The sequence below is a fragment of the Hydra vulgaris genome, chromosome 04 (assembly GCF_038396675.1).
Source record: "Hydra vulgaris chromosome 04, alternate assembly HydraT2T_AEP".
NCBI classification, from domain to species: domain Eukaryota; kingdom Metazoa; phylum Cnidaria; class Hydrozoa; order Anthoathecata; family Hydridae; genus Hydra; species Hydra vulgaris.
Genome location: NC_088923.1, coordinates 8458845 through 8477500, shown reverse-complemented (window position 1 = coordinate 8477500; position 18656 = coordinate 8458845). Strand labels below are relative to the sequence as shown.

At 25.3% G+C, this 18656-nt stretch overlaps 1 protein-coding gene across 5 annotated transcripts in view; it reads left to right on the top strand.

The window, feature by feature from the left end:
* Positions 1 to 18656, top strand: part of LOC100203648 (oxysterol-binding protein-related protein 1) — a 77139-nt gene that overhangs the window by 21963 nt on the left and 36520 nt on the right. For all 5 annotated transcript variants that reach the window (XM_065795367.1, XM_065795368.1, XM_065795365.1 and 2 more), the window contains 9 exons: positions 2710 to 2795; positions 2938 to 3012; positions 3153 to 3264; positions 3624 to 3709; positions 3842 to 3918; positions 4738 to 4805; positions 11807 to 11919; positions 12928 to 13001; positions 15817 to 15880. In XM_065795367.1, coding sequence (XP_065651439.1) covers positions 2710 to 2795; positions 2938 to 3012; positions 3153 to 3264; positions 3624 to 3709; positions 3842 to 3918; positions 4738 to 4805; positions 11807 to 11919; positions 12928 to 13001; positions 15817 to 15880 — 755 coding nt within the window. The remainder of the gene's footprint in view (positions 1 to 2709; positions 2796 to 2937; positions 3013 to 3152; positions 3265 to 3623; positions 3710 to 3841; positions 3919 to 4737; positions 4806 to 11806; positions 11920 to 12927; positions 13002 to 15816; positions 15881 to 18656) is intronic.

Genomic DNA, 18656 nt, shown 5'->3' with positions numbered 1-18656 from the left:
TGATTGCTTAATTGCTGAGAAGAATTAACAAAAAGTTTTCAGTTTAAAAAAGTTGCAACAGAAGCAAGATGTTTATGATAAGCATAAACAAGTCAAATGTTATGCAATGTAAAGTCATGAATGAGTAAGTAAGGTTTAAAAATTAATTAGTTAGGTTTAAATTTTATCACCAAGCTAATTGTGTAATGCAATGTGCCTAAAAAATGAATAGCATTAAAAAAATAAAGATCTCAAAATATGGTTTGTTATGCTTGTGTGTTAGAGACAGAGTATCATTATCTTTAAAACCATAAGAAGTTAGATGCTAAATTTAGTATCAAAATATTTTTCGTAAATGTCAGTTTTCCAAAAATCATCAAAGTTTGGGAAAAGACTCAGTCATTCGTATTAAAGTCAATTGATAATATTCAGCACCTTATTACATAATTTGTATGCTTGTGTGTTAAGCATGCATATAACTACCAAAAATAGCCTAACAATAAAAGTTACAGTTTTGTATCTTACAATAAGATGATAAGAAAAACTGTTTTTAGTTTCTGTATGTGTTGGCAGTAATCTTTTCTAAGATCCAACAATTTCAACAATATGTAATTTCTTTACTCGTGATGGCACCTAAAACATAAAGTCTCCAAAATACTTATGACCAGTATCTCTAATATAAATTGGTATGTCTATGTTAATGATTTTAATGTGATATAAAAAAATTAGGGTGTGTGTTTGAAGGGGGTGTGGGAAGAATATATCTGTATTATTGTTTTTAAGTTTATGTTTTATATTTTTTTGTTAGGTTTCTTTTTTAACCAATTTTTTATATGTTATTTATTATGTCAAATATTCTATAAGAATTAATTAAAGAAATAATTGATTAGTTGGTATTTAATATACTATTATTATATTAAAAAATGTATAAAGGTGTTTGTACAGTTTTCTGAAATATTTTTAAATTCATTTATTTAATTACCCTTTTTGATCAAAAGTAAGTATACTGGAAAAAAGTTTCAATATTTCTCAGATTTTCACGATTACCAACATTAGTCAATACTGAGAATATGAGAATTAAAATATAAAACAATTTATGTATTAAACATTAAAATAAATTGAAGAACTTGTATCCTCCTGACTGCAAAGTAAATGTTTGTTTTTATAGCTGTCTGCATAAGGATATAATTATTGCTTGTATAATTATTGTATTTAGTAAATAAAAATTAATATAATAATAGTAATTAAACAAGATAATTTTAAAAATTTAATGTTTATTTTTTATAATTAATAAATATCTTAATTATTTTACTATTTTTTATATTATATCTTTATTATTACTTTTATGTAAATATTAATCCATTTATATAATACAACAGATACCAAAATATTTAACAATATAGGTAATATTATTAAATCTAGTTCCATTTTAAGGTATCTGTTTCACAAAGTAACTTTTTTGTTGAATTCAATTTAAACAAGAAATTTATTTGCATTTTTATTACCCCTCTCTTTAAACTTTTAGAAAATTTTTTAAACTAGATATAAAACTGAATTACAATAGAATCAAATCTCTATCACTTTTGACTAACATCTGTTAATAGATTTTGTTCTCAGTTCTCTGAATCATTAGTTAATATATTTTTTTGGGCAGTGATTTTCATTACTAATAATTTGTTTAAAGCCTTCTTTTGGATTTATAACTTCATCCACAAAGTTTACAATTTCATTTTTGTTTATTTCATGGTTCGCTTTTGAATAATTTTTGATTTAAGGTTTAAATATATTCTTTACATTCGACTATTGGAGTTTAAACAAAAATTGGAAATTTTTAATAGCTTCTATATAATTGGAAATAAAAACATAAGTCAAAAACTTTTTCATTAATGTTTCAATCTCTGTGTTCAGTACTTTCCTATTCATTTGGTTATAAAACAATTTGGTTTTTTATTAATAGCTAGTTTTTTTTTTTTTTTGATTAGCACAAAATGATTAGCATATATATTTTCTAAAAAGGAAAGTATATTTAAACTCAAATGAGTAACTTAAACAATTAACAATTCATTATTCCTGGTTTTGTTTTGCACATACTAATATATTTTGCAGATTACACAAAACGGCAAAAATAAAAATAATGTAAAGAAAATTTTAAAATAATTGGAGAAATTGTAAATATTTTTCATACACAGGTACATTGACAGATCCAGCGGGAGGAGGGGAGATGGGATACATACTTGGTGTACTCAAGGTGATAAGCAAATTATTTGAATTCTTTTATTTAGAATTAGCATGATTTTATCAGTGTTTCATCTCCAAACAAAAGCTTTAGATGTTATAACTTTTATTGCTGGTTTTTTAATATTTAAAGAAACTTTTCTATTTTTAATATAATTTTCAAAACCTTTTTACTAACCCTAAAAGTGAGTCCAGAGAACACCATTTTGGAGTCTTTAAATCATTTTCGCTGTAATAGTCAACAAAATATCATACAGATGCTATGATATTTTAAAATTGCCTTAACTACACCGAGTAGGTATCTGCCCGAACTCAGTAAATATATGTATGAAGCCCCACTAATGACTTTTTCAGTATGACATCATTAATGTTGTTTCATGCATACTAGCTTACAGAGATAAAAAATGTCTACATAACCATTTGCACCAGGAAAAAATTTTTTTGTGAATGTATCTTTTATAAAACTGTTTCACTCATTTTACCTTTCAATTTAAGGTAAACACAAAGCCAATTTGGGATGGACTCCATTGCATTTAGCATCCTATTTTGGACATCAGGATGTTGTTGAAACACTGCTTAAGGTAAATTCTAATTAAAATAGAGCAAAATTATATGTTTTTAATAAATGTTTTATAATTAGGTTTGATAATTGATATTTTTTATTAAGAAATTTTTATATATGTTACATGCTTTTTATACATCTGGATTTATGCAAATTATTAGTTTAATGCTGATGTCAATGTTATAAATGGAATGGGTGATACTCCTCTTCACCGTGCTGCATTTACAGGCAGAACAGTAAATTTATTTTTATTAACAAGTTTTTTGTGTCTATAATTATATATTTAGATCCGTTTGAGTTTTACATAAAAAATGTTAACAAAAAGCTTTAAAAGTTTTAAAAATTAAATTTAATTAGCCTAAACTAATTATATTAGGATGTGGTCTTGTCTCTTCTTCATTATAATGCAGATGTCTCTATTATTAATGGTGAAGGAAGGACTCCATTGTTGATGACTGATTGCCCAGAAGTAAAAAAACTTATAGCAGGTAAATTTTGTAATTTACATTATTTTGTTATTTACATTAACACTTATGGTAATACCATTATTAGGAAATAAAAATCTATTTTAATTTAATTTAGCAATTAATTTAAATTTACGTTTATAAATAATTTATATTTAAGTTATTTAAATATTTTTTAAAGTTATTTATTTTTATGAAATATTTATATATTTTTTAAAATTATATATTTGCTTCTACTTATAATTTTGGTAAGTTTTGTTTTAAAATTTTCCAGTTAAATTAATTAAAAATAAACTTTAAAAAAATATATAATACATTAATGATCAAAATTTCTCAACTCACTTTTGTTAAAACTTTTCTTTAAAATTTTCTTTTGAACTCAGCGGCAGAAAAGTCTCAACAGTTATCACGAAACGTAGCTTTGCTTCAAGCTACTACAGATGGTGACTTGCAGACTGTAAAATCTTTGGTAAGAATTTATAAAGTTTAAATAATAAAAAAAATAAGAGAAATTTTTAGAAAAATACCTTTGCTCTATGTATTACTTTTATATTTACTTATTCTTTATATTTAATTTATATTATTTTTATATTTACTTTAGTTGTCTAGTACTAACCCTCCAAATATTAATTGTCAGAATCTACTTGGTAACACAGCTCTTCACTGTGCTTCATTTAGGTAAGTAAAACCAGTGGTCATTTCAATGGATCACTCTAATTTTAAGGTATGTAACCTGTCTGCATATTCACAAAACTTTTGATTAGTTAATCAAAAGATAAAAAAAATTAAAAATATTTTTCTTTAATTTTTACACAAAGTTTATACATGTAAAATTAGAGTTTCAAGCTATACTTACGCAAAAGCAAGTTTTTTAATAAAACCAAGTTAAAGTTTTAGACAAATAAATAAAGAATGAATGAATGAATGAAAAAGCAAAAAATAATTTTAATGGAATGAATGAGAGAAGCTAATAATTAATTGTTTCAATAAGATAATTTATAAGAAATTGTTGACAACATTTTGTTTAATCTTTTTGTAGCATTTATATTTGGCAAGTAGAGGGGCTTGGCATCAAATAAATCTCTCAATTTTGTATATCATGTTTAAGATTATAAAAATAGTAACATTTATCATGAACAAGTATTTAACAGACTGAAATTTTTCTTTAGAATTAAGTGCTTACATTTAATAGAAAAATACTGTTATTTTATTTAAATGTAAAACTTAATACTTGCTATATTGTTGTATATACTTGTATCTATTATAATTATTACTATTCTTAATATTTTTATGCATTTAAATAGTTTTAATAGTTTAGTTAATATAGCATTGAATCTTTTTTTTTTAGTTTTTTTTTAAACAAAAGAAAAAGCAAAGCTGTTTAAAATAAAATTTTAAAACCAAAAAAACACTTTTTAGTTTTAGCTTAAGTTTTTATAAATATTTTTTTATATAGTTTTTTTTATTGCACTTTATCGTTTTCTATTTTTATTCAAGGGGCCATAAAGAAATCGCTGTTTTTCTTCTGCAAAATGGAATAGATTCAACAATAAAAAATAATAGAGGTAAAAAATATTTTTCATTAAATAATCATATATTAAATATTAATGTTCAATTCAATTCACCATTAACCATTAGTATGTGCTTGACATAGAACTCATAGCATCCATTACACTCGAGTTAATGGCGTAAAAGAGTTGCAGCACTTTTTTATAAGAAAATATGAATGAAAGTGTATGCAAATATCTAACTTATGTAAACTTCAAATTATGTAATGTTAAAACATATATCAAGTTTTACTTTTACTTTAAAACTGCATTGTGTCATCTCCGTAATTTTGAATTATATAATTTATTTGCTGTTATAAAAAGTTTTTTTGTTTATTAAATAGTTTTAAAATTTTTCTTGTTCAATACGTCTTAGTGACCGATGAATACAAAATAAAACACTTTTGTTTTATAGATATTATATACATAACACATATAAAGATATTATATACGATAACAAGCAATAACAAAAGAATTTTAAAAAAAGTTTATTTGTCTTTTTATAAAGTTTTTGATTATTAAATATTTTAAAAATTTTTTTCAGATAACATGTCTATGTGGTTGAAATGGTTAGCTCATAGCGTTTTATACATATTTTATACATAACATATATAAAGATATTTTATACTCGAACAAACAAAATGGAGAGGTTTTTTAGAAAACTTAAAACTTCTAAAAGTTTCTAAAAATAACAAAACACATGTTGAATATTTGTCATGATATAGACTTTTTTTTTCTTTCTAATATCTTTGCTTCCAATAAGGCTGCAAGCAACCACTATTAGAGTTGGAAGTTACTGGAAGAGAAAAGATAAAGATTGTAGAGAAAGATAACGATTGACGGACGACTTAAGAGATTGCAAATTATATGAATCAGGAAAACAAGATAAAGAAAATGAATTTTATAGAAATGATGTTTTAGGATTTGATATATGGTTTCTGAAAAAGATCGAAAGTAAGAGTTAATCCTAGAAGATGAAGGGTAGATGACTCATCAAGTACATTACTGTTTATAAATAAAGGAAAATCAAGAAAAAGTTGAAAAAAAAATTAAAAAGCCTATCCTGAACTCTTGCTACTGTGGAGGCAAAAAAAAAAAAAAAGCCTGCAAGTAACAAAAACTTTAAATTTCATTTCTACAATTAAAAGCCTTTTTTGCTGTATTTATTTTTTTGCTATAAGTATATATGACCAGATTAAAAAAATTGAAAATGTAATGTGTTAAGGGGCAGATTTAAACCTACGCAAAACAACACCAATAAATAAAAAACTGAGCTATTTAAATTATGCATCTAAGAGAAAAACAAACCATTTTATAAATTTCTTATAAGCTCCATGTATACAGAAAAGGTGAGTGTGTTAATTTTTTTAGCTCGTAAAGTAATTTGTTTTAATGAATTGTTTTTCTTTTTTGTTTGAAAAAATATAAATTTTTTTGTTAATTTTTGCATTTTTTAAGTTCAAGAGATTTATTTTAATTTAAAGTTATTATCATATTATTATTTATTTTATTATAAGTATTTTTTTTATTTTTTATTTTTTTGATCCCAACTAGGCTACAAGCAGCCAATAAAGTTAAGAATTACTAGGAAACAAATTATAGTCTTAAAGTACAAGGAATCTTGAAAAGAAGATTTTTAAAATTATAGATTGTATGAGTCAGGAAAACATGTAGATGGGAGAGTACTCTAAAGCATCAATGTGCAAAGAAAAAAATTAGATTAATAAAAGTTTTTAGTGCATGAAGAGACAGATACAGTAAAAGGATGTGATATTGCTGAATGATAAGTCAAGCAAAAACGTGTTTTTCTTGATGAAACTAGAAATAATAGTTTGCTACAGCAGCAACCATGAAAATATTTCTAGAAAAGAGAAAGCGATGCAAATTTTTTTTATCCTGAACTTTCATTTCCAACAAGGCTGCAAGCAACTACTGTTAGAGTTGGAAGTTATTGGAAGAGAAAAGGTAAAGTTCATAAAGCAAGATAATGATTAATAGATAACTTAAAAAATATGTTTATGACGTTTATAAAAGTTTATGATAATGGGAGAGACGCTTAAGCTTGGCATATAAAGAAGATCTAATTACATTTACAATGCATTTTTGGCCCTTGTCTAGAAGAGAAAGAGCATCATTAAAATAACCAGCCTTAATATGACAGCAGTGTTCCATACAGGGACAAATAAGAGATTTGTAGAGATAGAGAATGGAATAGAAGTAAGAAAATGGCGAGCACAATAAAGAACATTATCAGATGCTAACTTTGTAATGAATTTTATATTTTCATAGGATAAAAGGCATCAACACTAAGATCCTATAAAGAAACAACCAAGTTTAAATTAGTCTCGCAACTAGCATGTAAATCTAGTAAATTTTGGCAAGAGGTAAGATTCAACTGATAGATAGTTACTTTAAAGACCACACTTTGGTGATGGTTTTTTATGTTTAATTTAATTGTGGGATCTGTTTGTTCCTAGGCTTTAATCATTGCAATTTTTTCTAAAGCATCCTTGTTTGGCATAAGTATAAACATACAAATGTTTTGAGTTTGCTCTATGTCTGGAAGGAAGCTATCTCAAACACCCAAAAATGCTGGATCTGCCCCTGCAATAAAAGTCATGTGACTGAAAAAAATAGATAAGCATGTAAATTTGAAATTTTAAGCAATCAGTTTTTCTATATAACTTTTAACACATTTTGACCTTCAGTTACATATGTCCTCTTTATTTTTATGCTGTATTTTTTTATGCATTATGTATATGTTTTTTATGCATTATGTATATGTTTTTTATGCATTATGTATATGTTTTTTATGCATTATGTATATGTTTTTTATGCATTATGTATATGTTTTTTATGCATTATGTATATGTTTTTTATGCATTATGTATATGTTTTTTATGCATTATGTATATGTTTTTTATGCATTATGTATATGTTTTTTATGCATTATGTATATGTTTTTTATGCATTATGTATATGTTTTTTATGCATTATGTATATGTTTTTTATGCATTATGTATATGTTTTTTATGCATTATGTATATGTTTCATGTTTTCTGCTATTAAGATTGACATGAATGCAATTTTATTGTAGTGCAATTTTATTTTAGTACAGCTATTAATCTATAATTTTCTTTCATCAAAATAACCATGGCAAAAAACCTTATAGCCAGAGCAACAAGTTGATAAAGTATTTTAAAAATATTTTCAACTAAATTAATGTTTATCAATAAATTTTGGATTTCATAGAATAATCTCTTAGTCTTCAAAAGTTATGACCATATAAATTTTGAACCCCCTCTCAGGGGTTCAAAAACCCAACAATTTTTTGAGGGGGTTACAAATTTTATTTTTTGAGGGGGTTACAAATTTTATTGAGTTATTAATTTAGTTGAGATCTGTAAAGGATGTGTTTATCAGGGAGAACAATTTTTCTGGTTATTTTTACATTTTTTTAAATTTGAATACCTTATCTCATGTTTTAAATTTGACTACCTTACCTCAAGTTTACTGTCACAAATTGGTTTTATGATACAAGTAAACATAACAGATTATCTATTTAATTGATCTATGGCTGTTGAGTATTATTACTTAGATCAAGTATAGAACATCTTATAAAAGTACAGAACCTATTATAAAAGTACAGAACCTATTATAAAAGTACAGAATCTATTATAAAAGTACAAAATCTATTATAAAAGTACAGAATCTATTGTAAAAGTACAGAACCTGTTATAAAAGTACAGAACCTATTATGAAAGTACAGAACCTATTATAAAAATACAGAACCTATTACACGGGCAATTCTAGGAAAAAAATTTGGGCATTGGTACCCCCTTACCCCCAAAGATATTTAGCTGAAATATTGTCAAATATCTGCTTTTTTCTGCAAAAAAAAACTATATTTGCTGTAAAAAATTTAAAAAAGGGCCCTCAATTTTTAATTTAGGCAGCGCCCAAATACGGTCGGCATTGTCAAAAATAATCAAGAATAGCCCCTGATTATAAATGTACAGACTCTATTAATGTCAGATTGTGGCATGGAAATCTTAATTAAATGATATGACTGATTGCATAAATGATGCAAATATAAAAAATATTACTTTGCGTTGTAAATTGTTGTTTGTGGCTTTTATACAAGGTTGGACATATGAATGCAAATGCAGTATTTATTTAAAAAAATAGTATTACTCATTTTAACATTTAGCAGTAATATTAGTTTGCATTTGACTCATTTAAAATATCAAATTTGAGAATATACAGAAGGTTAATGGTTAAGTAGTCAGAAACATGTTTAACAGTATATAAACAAAATAATGTTCTAAGTTCAGACTTAGAACATTATTTTATTGAAAATAATCATGAAGTTATTAGTAAGGTTTGCTTGAGTCAAATAATAAAATGTTAGAATTTAACCATGTAGAACAAATAGTAAAGCTAGACTGACTTTTGTGACATATGTATGTATATAACATAAATTAAATCCTAGCTTTGTGTATGTCATTTGTGTATGTCGTTTTCAATAAATTATGGGTTTACCTAAAAAATACTTAACTGATTCTAAACTTTTGCAAGAGAGCTGTATGTATAATGAGATAAATATGCTGATTGAATTTCACTTTCCTATCAATGGTAACTAGATTTTAAATACTTTTTAAATGAGCAAATTCAGAGTTGTTTATACAGTAAATACATTGAGTTTAGTTTTAATTTCAATTAGCATTTGTGAAAAAAAAGTTTTCAGTTGCTATTTAAAGTTGCCAATTATAACACCATTTGTACAAACAATATGCTATGTGAAGGTCAGAGCTGTAGGTACACCACGTAAACCAAATGTATGTAGGCACACCACCTACACCAAATGAATGTAGTTTATTGTATGTATATATGTATGTATGCATGTATGTATGTATGTATGTATGTATGTATGTATGTATGTATGTATGTATGTATGTATGTATGTATGTATGTATGTATGTATGTATATATGTATGTATGTATGTATGTATGTAACATACATACATACATAATTCAACCTTGGATATCTTAGTAATTTTCTTTATTATTTAATATTTCCAAAACCTTGGTAATTCTCCTAGTGGTATTAACATAATAAAAATACTTTTGATTTGAAAAATAGGTTAATGCCAGAAAGAACATCCAGTTGTAAAAAATGGCTTTAGCTTTTCTATAATGTTATATTTCTATAAGAAAATGACATTGTGGAAAGTTGTCAAAACTACACAAGTGTTAAACCATGGACTTTTTAAAGAAAAAGTTTTGATAAGTTTGATAACTGAAAATGATAAAATATTTTTGTTTTCAAATATGTATGGTATGAATTCTGGAAATATTTATCCCTGACATAATTATATCAAAATTAAATAAATATAGTTTATAAAAAATATAAGAAATAAAATAAGAAATTTAAAATAAAAAAAAGTATTAATAAAATTAAAATAAAGATTTTGTTTTTTTAAGTATAACAGTAATATAACTTGATGAATAATATTTTACAATTAAAATTATTCAGTAAATTATTTATTTTGCCTAATTTTGAATAGCCACTTTCTACTTGTTGTCTTGGGTACTTGAGATTTTTGATATTATCACAAAAATAACATTATAGTAATTTTTATTGCAAATAGTCAAGTTGTTATCTTTTTTCAAAACCTTTTAAAAAAGTGGTTATTACTCAAAAGTATTCATTTTTTTATGAAATTATTTGTTGCATTAACAACATAAAAATAATATTTTTAGTATTGTCTAATAAATAAACAATGTTGTAATAGAGTGTAATAGAAACTTTATAAGAAATTAAAGTTAAAAAATTATTCCTAAACAAAAAAAAATGTTAAAGTCTAGGGTCTGGATTCAAAATCCAGACCTTTGACCTTGAAGTCTGAAGTTTCAAAATTTTGATAAGCCATTGCGTCTCTAATCATTACAGATAGCTTACAAACATTTGACAGTTCTGATAAAAAAATTTACAGAAGATATAAAGATGGCATAAATGGTACAAACTCAGGATTTTGGATCTATTGAATAAACAAGGTTCCCCAATAAAATATTGATTTTTTTTTTTTTTAATGTTTATTCACCTCCTCAAAGCGGAGAAGACTACTATAGTCGAGGAGGCTACTTTAGTTGTGGTTGCAACCTTCTCTCAACTCTATAACTCCAAAATACAAACTGTGATGAACAAGGCCGCTGCATGGAGAAATATGTTGAGCGCAGTAATACTAGGGACATGGTAGGGATTGAACTTGGAACTTCTTGCTTATAAGGCGAGAGCTCTACCACTACACCACTACCCCATAATAAGTGTTAGAAATTAAAATATTAAAAAAGAGATAAAATTTTGTTAAATCTTTATCTCCTGTCTAAACTTCTGTGGTTTATCTAAATATCTTCTGTGATATATCTTCTGTATTATATCTTTTGTGATAATATTTTCTGTGATAATGTCTTCTGTGATAATATCTTTTATGATACAATCTTCTGTGATAATATCTTCTAATAAAATTTACTAATAATAATACCAATAAAATAACCAATTATATACTTTCAATATGATATTATAAATATTAATAACAATGTACAAATAAAACCTTCCTTAAATATTTATTCAAAATAGTTATGAGATTCTAAAGGTTTCGCAATGCAACCATTAAAACAAACTGTCAAAATGACTATGAAAAGCTTAAGTATTAAGTAAAAATAATTGTTAAAAAATATTTTAAGAAGAAAACCTTTCTTTTCTGTTTATTTCTTTTATATTTTATTCATCTTGAAAGTTTTAATATACTAGTAGTATCAACTAATGAAGATGTAAAGCAGATCATGGTAGATCTGCTTCCATTAGTAGATCACTCAACCATTTTTACTTTTTAACTGTTCATTTTTTCAAATCTTGTTGTTGTTATACCAGTAGAAATATTAACTAATATACTTGTTAGTAATACCCATTATGCTCACTGAAGTTTGTCATTTAGTTAATCTCTTTGTTCTTAAAGGTTTATCAGCATTAGAGCTTTCACGTGATCCAAAAATGAGACAACTTCTAGATATTCATCCTCTGCAATCTGTTCAAAAGACAGTTGAACGCTTTGAAGGTTATATTATGAAGGTATGTTAATTTTTATTATTTTAATTTGTTATAATAACCATATGTGGATTTAAATCCTAACCAGCTGTGTATTAGGGGCAACTGATTTGTTAAAAGGGGTAACAAAAGGTTTATTTTTTTAATTTTATAAAGAGAGAACTTCATTCTAATTGTCTCTAAAGTTCAGCAAAGTTTAACTGTTAGTAATTTATGGAATTTTTTGATGTTAATAGTTTAAACCAAGTTAAAAGTTCATTTAGTTATTTTGCTTATTTAATAAATTGAATTAAGTTCTGATATATTAAATTACTAAATATATTACAATAATAAATTTAAAAAGTATTAAAAAATAATTAAAAAAATTAAATATAGATTATTTTAGTTAATTATATTTTTATTTACCTGATACAATAGCACAATGGATCAGAATAGTTTGCAGAATATACCAATAGTTAGTAAAAATACTAGATGTTTTAAAATATTCATGAAATGCTTTCAAATGTAGTTTTTTTGGTTTCTCATGCTTTTTATTGTTGTTTTTTTTTAAACTACAGCAATAAAGTATTTTTAATATGTGGAAGATAAAATTTGTTGAAATCAAACTGTTTTAAAATTTGTTAACTATTTTTAATGTTTGCACAGTGAAGAATTGCATGACTTTCATATGCTAAAATTGCATGTTTGTGACATGGAGTTTTAGTGTATGCTTGGCTCTACATAGAGTTTATATAAAGTTATAAATAAAAAATTAAGCAAAAACAATATTATTAAAATTAATATGAAGCTCTTTTTAAAGGTGTTTACTTTTACTTTTAAATCTTCTTCACCCATCCAAAAACTTTCAGCAAGCCTCCCTTACTTTTTTACTGTATGCATTACAGTATGTATTACTTTGGTACTAAATGTTCTATATGCATAACCCCTTATGTTTATTTATAGGGATTAACTAAATTTGATTTGTTTTTGCTTCTGTAAAAATTTGTAGCATTATTGATAAAAAACATTCATTTATTTTTATACAATAAACAGAAAAGTCGCTTCTTTGGATGGAAAAAACATTGGGTGATTTTAGAGCGTGGAATTTTATCTGCTTTCCATACAAGGTAAAAAAGTAAACAGCTTTCTATTAAAATTTTCCCACTAAAATTATTTAAAATAATATATTGTGTATATTTAAAAAGCCCTATAAAAACAAAGTTGAAATTTTTTTTTTAAGGTTTGTTTAATAGGAGTTAGTAAGAGGTTTATTTTTTTTTCTGCATATCACAACCCATTACTGTTTGATGTAAAAACTTTATATTGTATATGATTTGCATATTTAGCAATATAATACAGCAGCAATATCCTTATATTGTTGCTGTATTATATTGCTAAATATGCAAACAGAGACCCGGGTTGGTTGTCACATTTTTGCATTTTAGACTGCTTATATTTTATTTTTCATTAAATCAAAGCCAGACTTTGCACAAAGGTAGTTTAAGTATTTCTGGTAACTATTACAATGGTTTCATGACATTAAATTAGATATATTTTGTTGTAAAATCATTTGCGAAGACCTCTGCTGTGTGACAATCAACCCTAACCACAAGGTTGTTACAGAGTATTGAGTTGGTTGTCACATTTCTTGGTATGTTTGGGTAATAACCAGTTAATGCAAATTTGAGTACAACTTAAATTTTTTAATATGATTCTGAGACTAAAGTTTTTCAAATTATTCTGAAAACAAAAAAAAATTTTTTTTAATGATTTTCACCTCTCTTAACTCTTAATCTAAAACACCTTGACAACACCTTGACAAACAAAATCACTGCACATAGAAACAAGTTACAGCACAGTACATCCAGAGAGGTGGAATAATTTTAATCTTGTAATAATCTTAATATAAATAAAGAAAATGTAATATACTGAAAACATTAGTTTTATTTCAAAATTACAACACAACTTAAACTATATTAAGTGTTTTTAAAAATGGTGTTATAATAAATGTTATAAGAAGAACAGATTTCACAAATAAACTGCAGTATGGTGTGCATTCTTCATGAATTCATTTTTTGCAAAGCTGACGTTGAATCCACTGCTCCCTTGATCTGCTATTAGCAAATGATTCAAAACAGTAGATACATAAATATTCTTCATCTTAAGATAAATTTAAAACTGTCAAAGTGCTTTTTTTTAGCAAAATTTGATTTCAACAATTTTTGTTTGCTTCCATTCATATGTAATTTAGGATTTTTATTCTTACTAGTTTGCTTGTTTTATCATTAGTAAGCCATGCTTTGACAGATGAGTTAGTTAGAATCATGGTTAAATGCTTTTTTCTACCTCTTTTTGATGCTAACCATTGTCCTGCAGAAGTCTATTACTCTCAGGTGACATAATTCAATTTTCAAAAACTAATGGAGTGATTGGGTCATGATTAGAGATTTTATTTGATGCAAGTGGATCTTTATTACTTTTGTCTAGAATTTATTCAGATACTGGCTGATTAGCCAGTATCTAAATAAATTCTTTAAACCTTTTATTTTTTAGTTCTAGTTGAACTAAATATGATTGGCAGATATCTTTATTTAAATATGATTAGCAGATATCTTTATTTAAATATGATTAGAAGATATCTTTATTTAAATATGATTGGCAGATATCTTTATTTAAATATGATTGGCAGGTATCTTTATTTAAATATGATTAGCAGATATCTTTATTTAAATACGATTAGCAGATATCTTTATTTAAATATGATTGGCAGATATCTTTATTTAAATATGATTGGCAGATATCTTTATTTAAATCAGCATGTGAAGAAGATGGATTTGAGTGATCAAAACTAATAATTTACGGGGACAGATTTAAAAAAAAAAACACTTACGAGGACATTAGCATTATCTGGGACATTTTAGTGTACCCATTGATTTTTTGTCCCCATAAGCATTGTTTTTTTTGTAAAAAAAATGTAGACTGAGGGTTTGGTTTGGGTCAGCATCAAGGTCAGGCCTAAGGTTAGGGTTACGGCAAGGTTTAAATATGGTTATATTACTGTAATAAATCGTTTTTGTAAATAAATGAAAATAAAACTAAATATAATATATTATAAATAAATAAAAATAACAAAAATAAGTATAAAAGACATATTTTTATAATAAAAAAATAAATTTAAATATGTATAGATAAAAATAAGATATAATAAAAATTAAAAAATAATTATATTTATGATAAAAATAGTATGGAAAAAGTAAAAAAAATAAGTTTCCGTAAACGCTGACTAGGAGTATATATATATATATATATATATATATATATATATATATATATATATATATATATATATATATATATATATATATATATACACCCCTGGGAATTAGGAAAAAATGAGGTCCTTAATCTTTTAGAGGTCAGCATCAGGTCAGTCATATATATATATATATATATATATATATATATATATATATATATATATATATATATATATATATATATATATATATATATATATACATATATATATTTCTTTCTGATGAACCTACTGATGGTGAAACACAGTGTAGAAGAAATCAAAAATTAGATAAGTGTTTTTACTAATTTTTATATATTTATATATATATACATATAGCGTTTTATTACTAAATATATATTTATAGCATTCTATTACTAAATATTTATATTTAGTATATATATATATATTTAATATATATATATATATATTTAATATATATATATATATTAAATACATCACATTCCATTATTAAATACATATAGTATTTCATTACAAATAAAAAATTAAAATTACAAATCAGAACAACAATGACAAAATCCTGATAAACCTAAGTTGATACAAAATATTATTATTATTTTTATTGATCTGAAAATAATACAAATGATTCAAAATAAGTTTGCAGTAATTATAACATTGTTTTTTAGAGCTGATGCAGCTTCAGGCTTGAGAAGACAGTTTTTTAAATACCTTGATCATGCCAAAGTACTGGTAAACAAGTTATATACATTTATCTTTAAATATATTATAAAATATTATAATTTATTTCTTGTTTTTATTTAAAATGTAACAGCATTCATCAGTAGATATAATTTTATATCTATTGAAAACCCAAAGCCCATGTCAAATTATATAAAATAAAATTTGCTAATATCCAAAAATTGGGTAGTTTAAAAAAAATAACCAGTTGGTTGGTTTTACGAAACCTTTTAATCAAAATAAATTTGTTTATAGGATTTTTATTCTGCAATAAATTTTGAACTATTTTCAGATAACAAAGTATGTACAATAATTAAAATGACAAAAGTATTTTTATTCACAGAATTCCTATTATATTCTCATTGACATTTCAGTATGAACACACCAAATGAAAACATAGTCATATGTTTTTTTTTTACAGAAATAAAAATTTTATTTCATTTTAAACTATTTACATATTTTATAGCAACATTTGTTTGATACAATATATATATTTAACAATAATAATTTTTTGTTTGTAATTATGTATTTTAATATATCATATTTATTTATATATTTTCATATTTATTAATTTTATATTTTAATATATATATATAACATTTATTATTGCATTTTTTTTTTTTTTTATGCAATCATTTACACTATCATGTTTACATTTTTTGCAAACTCAGAAAAAAAGTTATACTGTGATATTGTTTGATTAGTGTGCAGATGCGCATCTTCTGTAAACATAAAAGTTATACATGCCTAAATATAGACACTTTTTTTCAGAAAGAGAATGATTTTTAAAAATTTATTTTTTGCTGTAATATAATGGATCTCCTTTGTATGTAGATATTGCCTGTCCCAACTCTAACTTCCTGTTCAGGTAAGTTCCAGTGGTCTTTCTTCAGTCTATTTCAGTTTCACGACATCATCAAACTGAAATAATAAATAAATTAGATTATTACTCAGCTCGCAATCAAGATATTTAAGGTAAAAACTCACCTCTCTCTTTATAATATATATGACTTAAATAAATATCAAATTCACTTCTATGTCTATATATATGTCTCAAGAAGTATCACACTCAACCTGTTTCTCTGCACTTCAGCCATGTTTCAACATTCCATTTAATTTATGCCAGTCATCATTTAAATGATTGTGGACCTTCCCAAACATTTTTTTTTTATGATTATCAAATCATTTCTTTGTAACCGCAGTTTTAAAGTCATTCTTGAAGGTCTATGGTCTTCCTCACTCTTAGTTTTTTCTGGGGGGGCCTCAAGGTTCTATCCTTAGTCATGTATTGTATCTTATCTACACAAATTATCTTCCTGAAAATCCTGAGTACTCTTTGTTACATCTTTTTGAAATATTGTTTTCTACTGACCTCTCACAGTTTTCTACTGACCTCTCTCCATTCATACAATCAATTGCAATGTTAGCATCTGCTGAGATTGCTTCTCTTATCTCTACAAATATCTTATTTGTAAGCAAGTTGGATCTGCTCTATCTGCTCCTATTGTCTTAAAGTTGCATCTCCTTTTTTTTATTCTAAAATTCAAAAGTCTTAAAAGAGCTATTATATCTAGTTCAATCAACTAAAACTCATTTTCACTTGGCTCATCATTCAGCAAAGTTGCATTCTTTTACTGTATCTGTCCCTGCGTGCTCTAAACTTTTATTTATGCACTTCAACCCTTTCCTATAACTTTCTCCTCATGTTTTACTGACTAATGTAATCTGTAATAAATAACCAGATATTATGTTGGCTTAAAAGAGCTATAATTGTATTAGTCTATATAAGACTTGTTTCTTTGCGCAGCGGCCTTGTTCGTCGAGGTTCGTGTTTCGGAGTTATAGAGTTGAGAGAGGGTTATAACCACTATTAAGTAGCCTCCTCATCTGTAGTGGCCTTCTTGGCCTTGAGGAGGTGAATAACAAAAAAAAAAAAAAAAAAAAAGAGAGAAAAAATGATACATAACACAATAGTGTACATAATATAAATTTTACTATATATGTATATATTAATATATTTTATATCAAGATATATCATAACAACATTTATATCATTCACCCTCCTCTTAAAATATTCAAATAAGTTTATAAATCAAGTCTTTCAGATGCTTTAGAAATTTGTGAAAAGGTAAAAAGTCCATTTGCTTCATAGGATTTGAATTATCTTCAACTTTTTTGTCTGTTTATCTACAATTAGTAGAGGTACACAATAAAAATCTTGTAACATAAAGTACATAAGGGTTATAAGGGGTTGTCCTGCTAGTCGCAACACCTTTTGTGAAGAACCACTGTTTTAGTTCAGAAGAAATTAAAGATGATCCACAATCTGAATGAACACAGCTAGGCATACCAAACATGGAAAATAGATCAGCTAAACAATTAGTTATTGTCTGAGTTGTCATATCTTTTACTGGATAGGCAAAAGGAAAATGTTAGTATTCACCTACAACTGTAAACAGTTTTGCTCATGAGTTGAAGAAGGTAATTGTCTTTTAAAATCTATGGATATACGTTCAAAAGGCTCATTTGCTTTAATTAGGTGCGTAGCATTTGGATGGTAGTGCTTTGGTTTTATTTGATTACGTTTCTACAATCTCTGCATATTTGCCTTACATCTTCCACTGAATAAGGTAAGTATCTTACGCAAATAAAATGAATGAGTTGAGTAATTCCAGGAAAAGTCCACAAAGTGCAGTATACAAATCATATTCCACAAAGTGCAGTATACAAATCATATAGTGAATCTGAACTGAATTGCTGCCAAACACGAGTAAATGAATCTGGACCA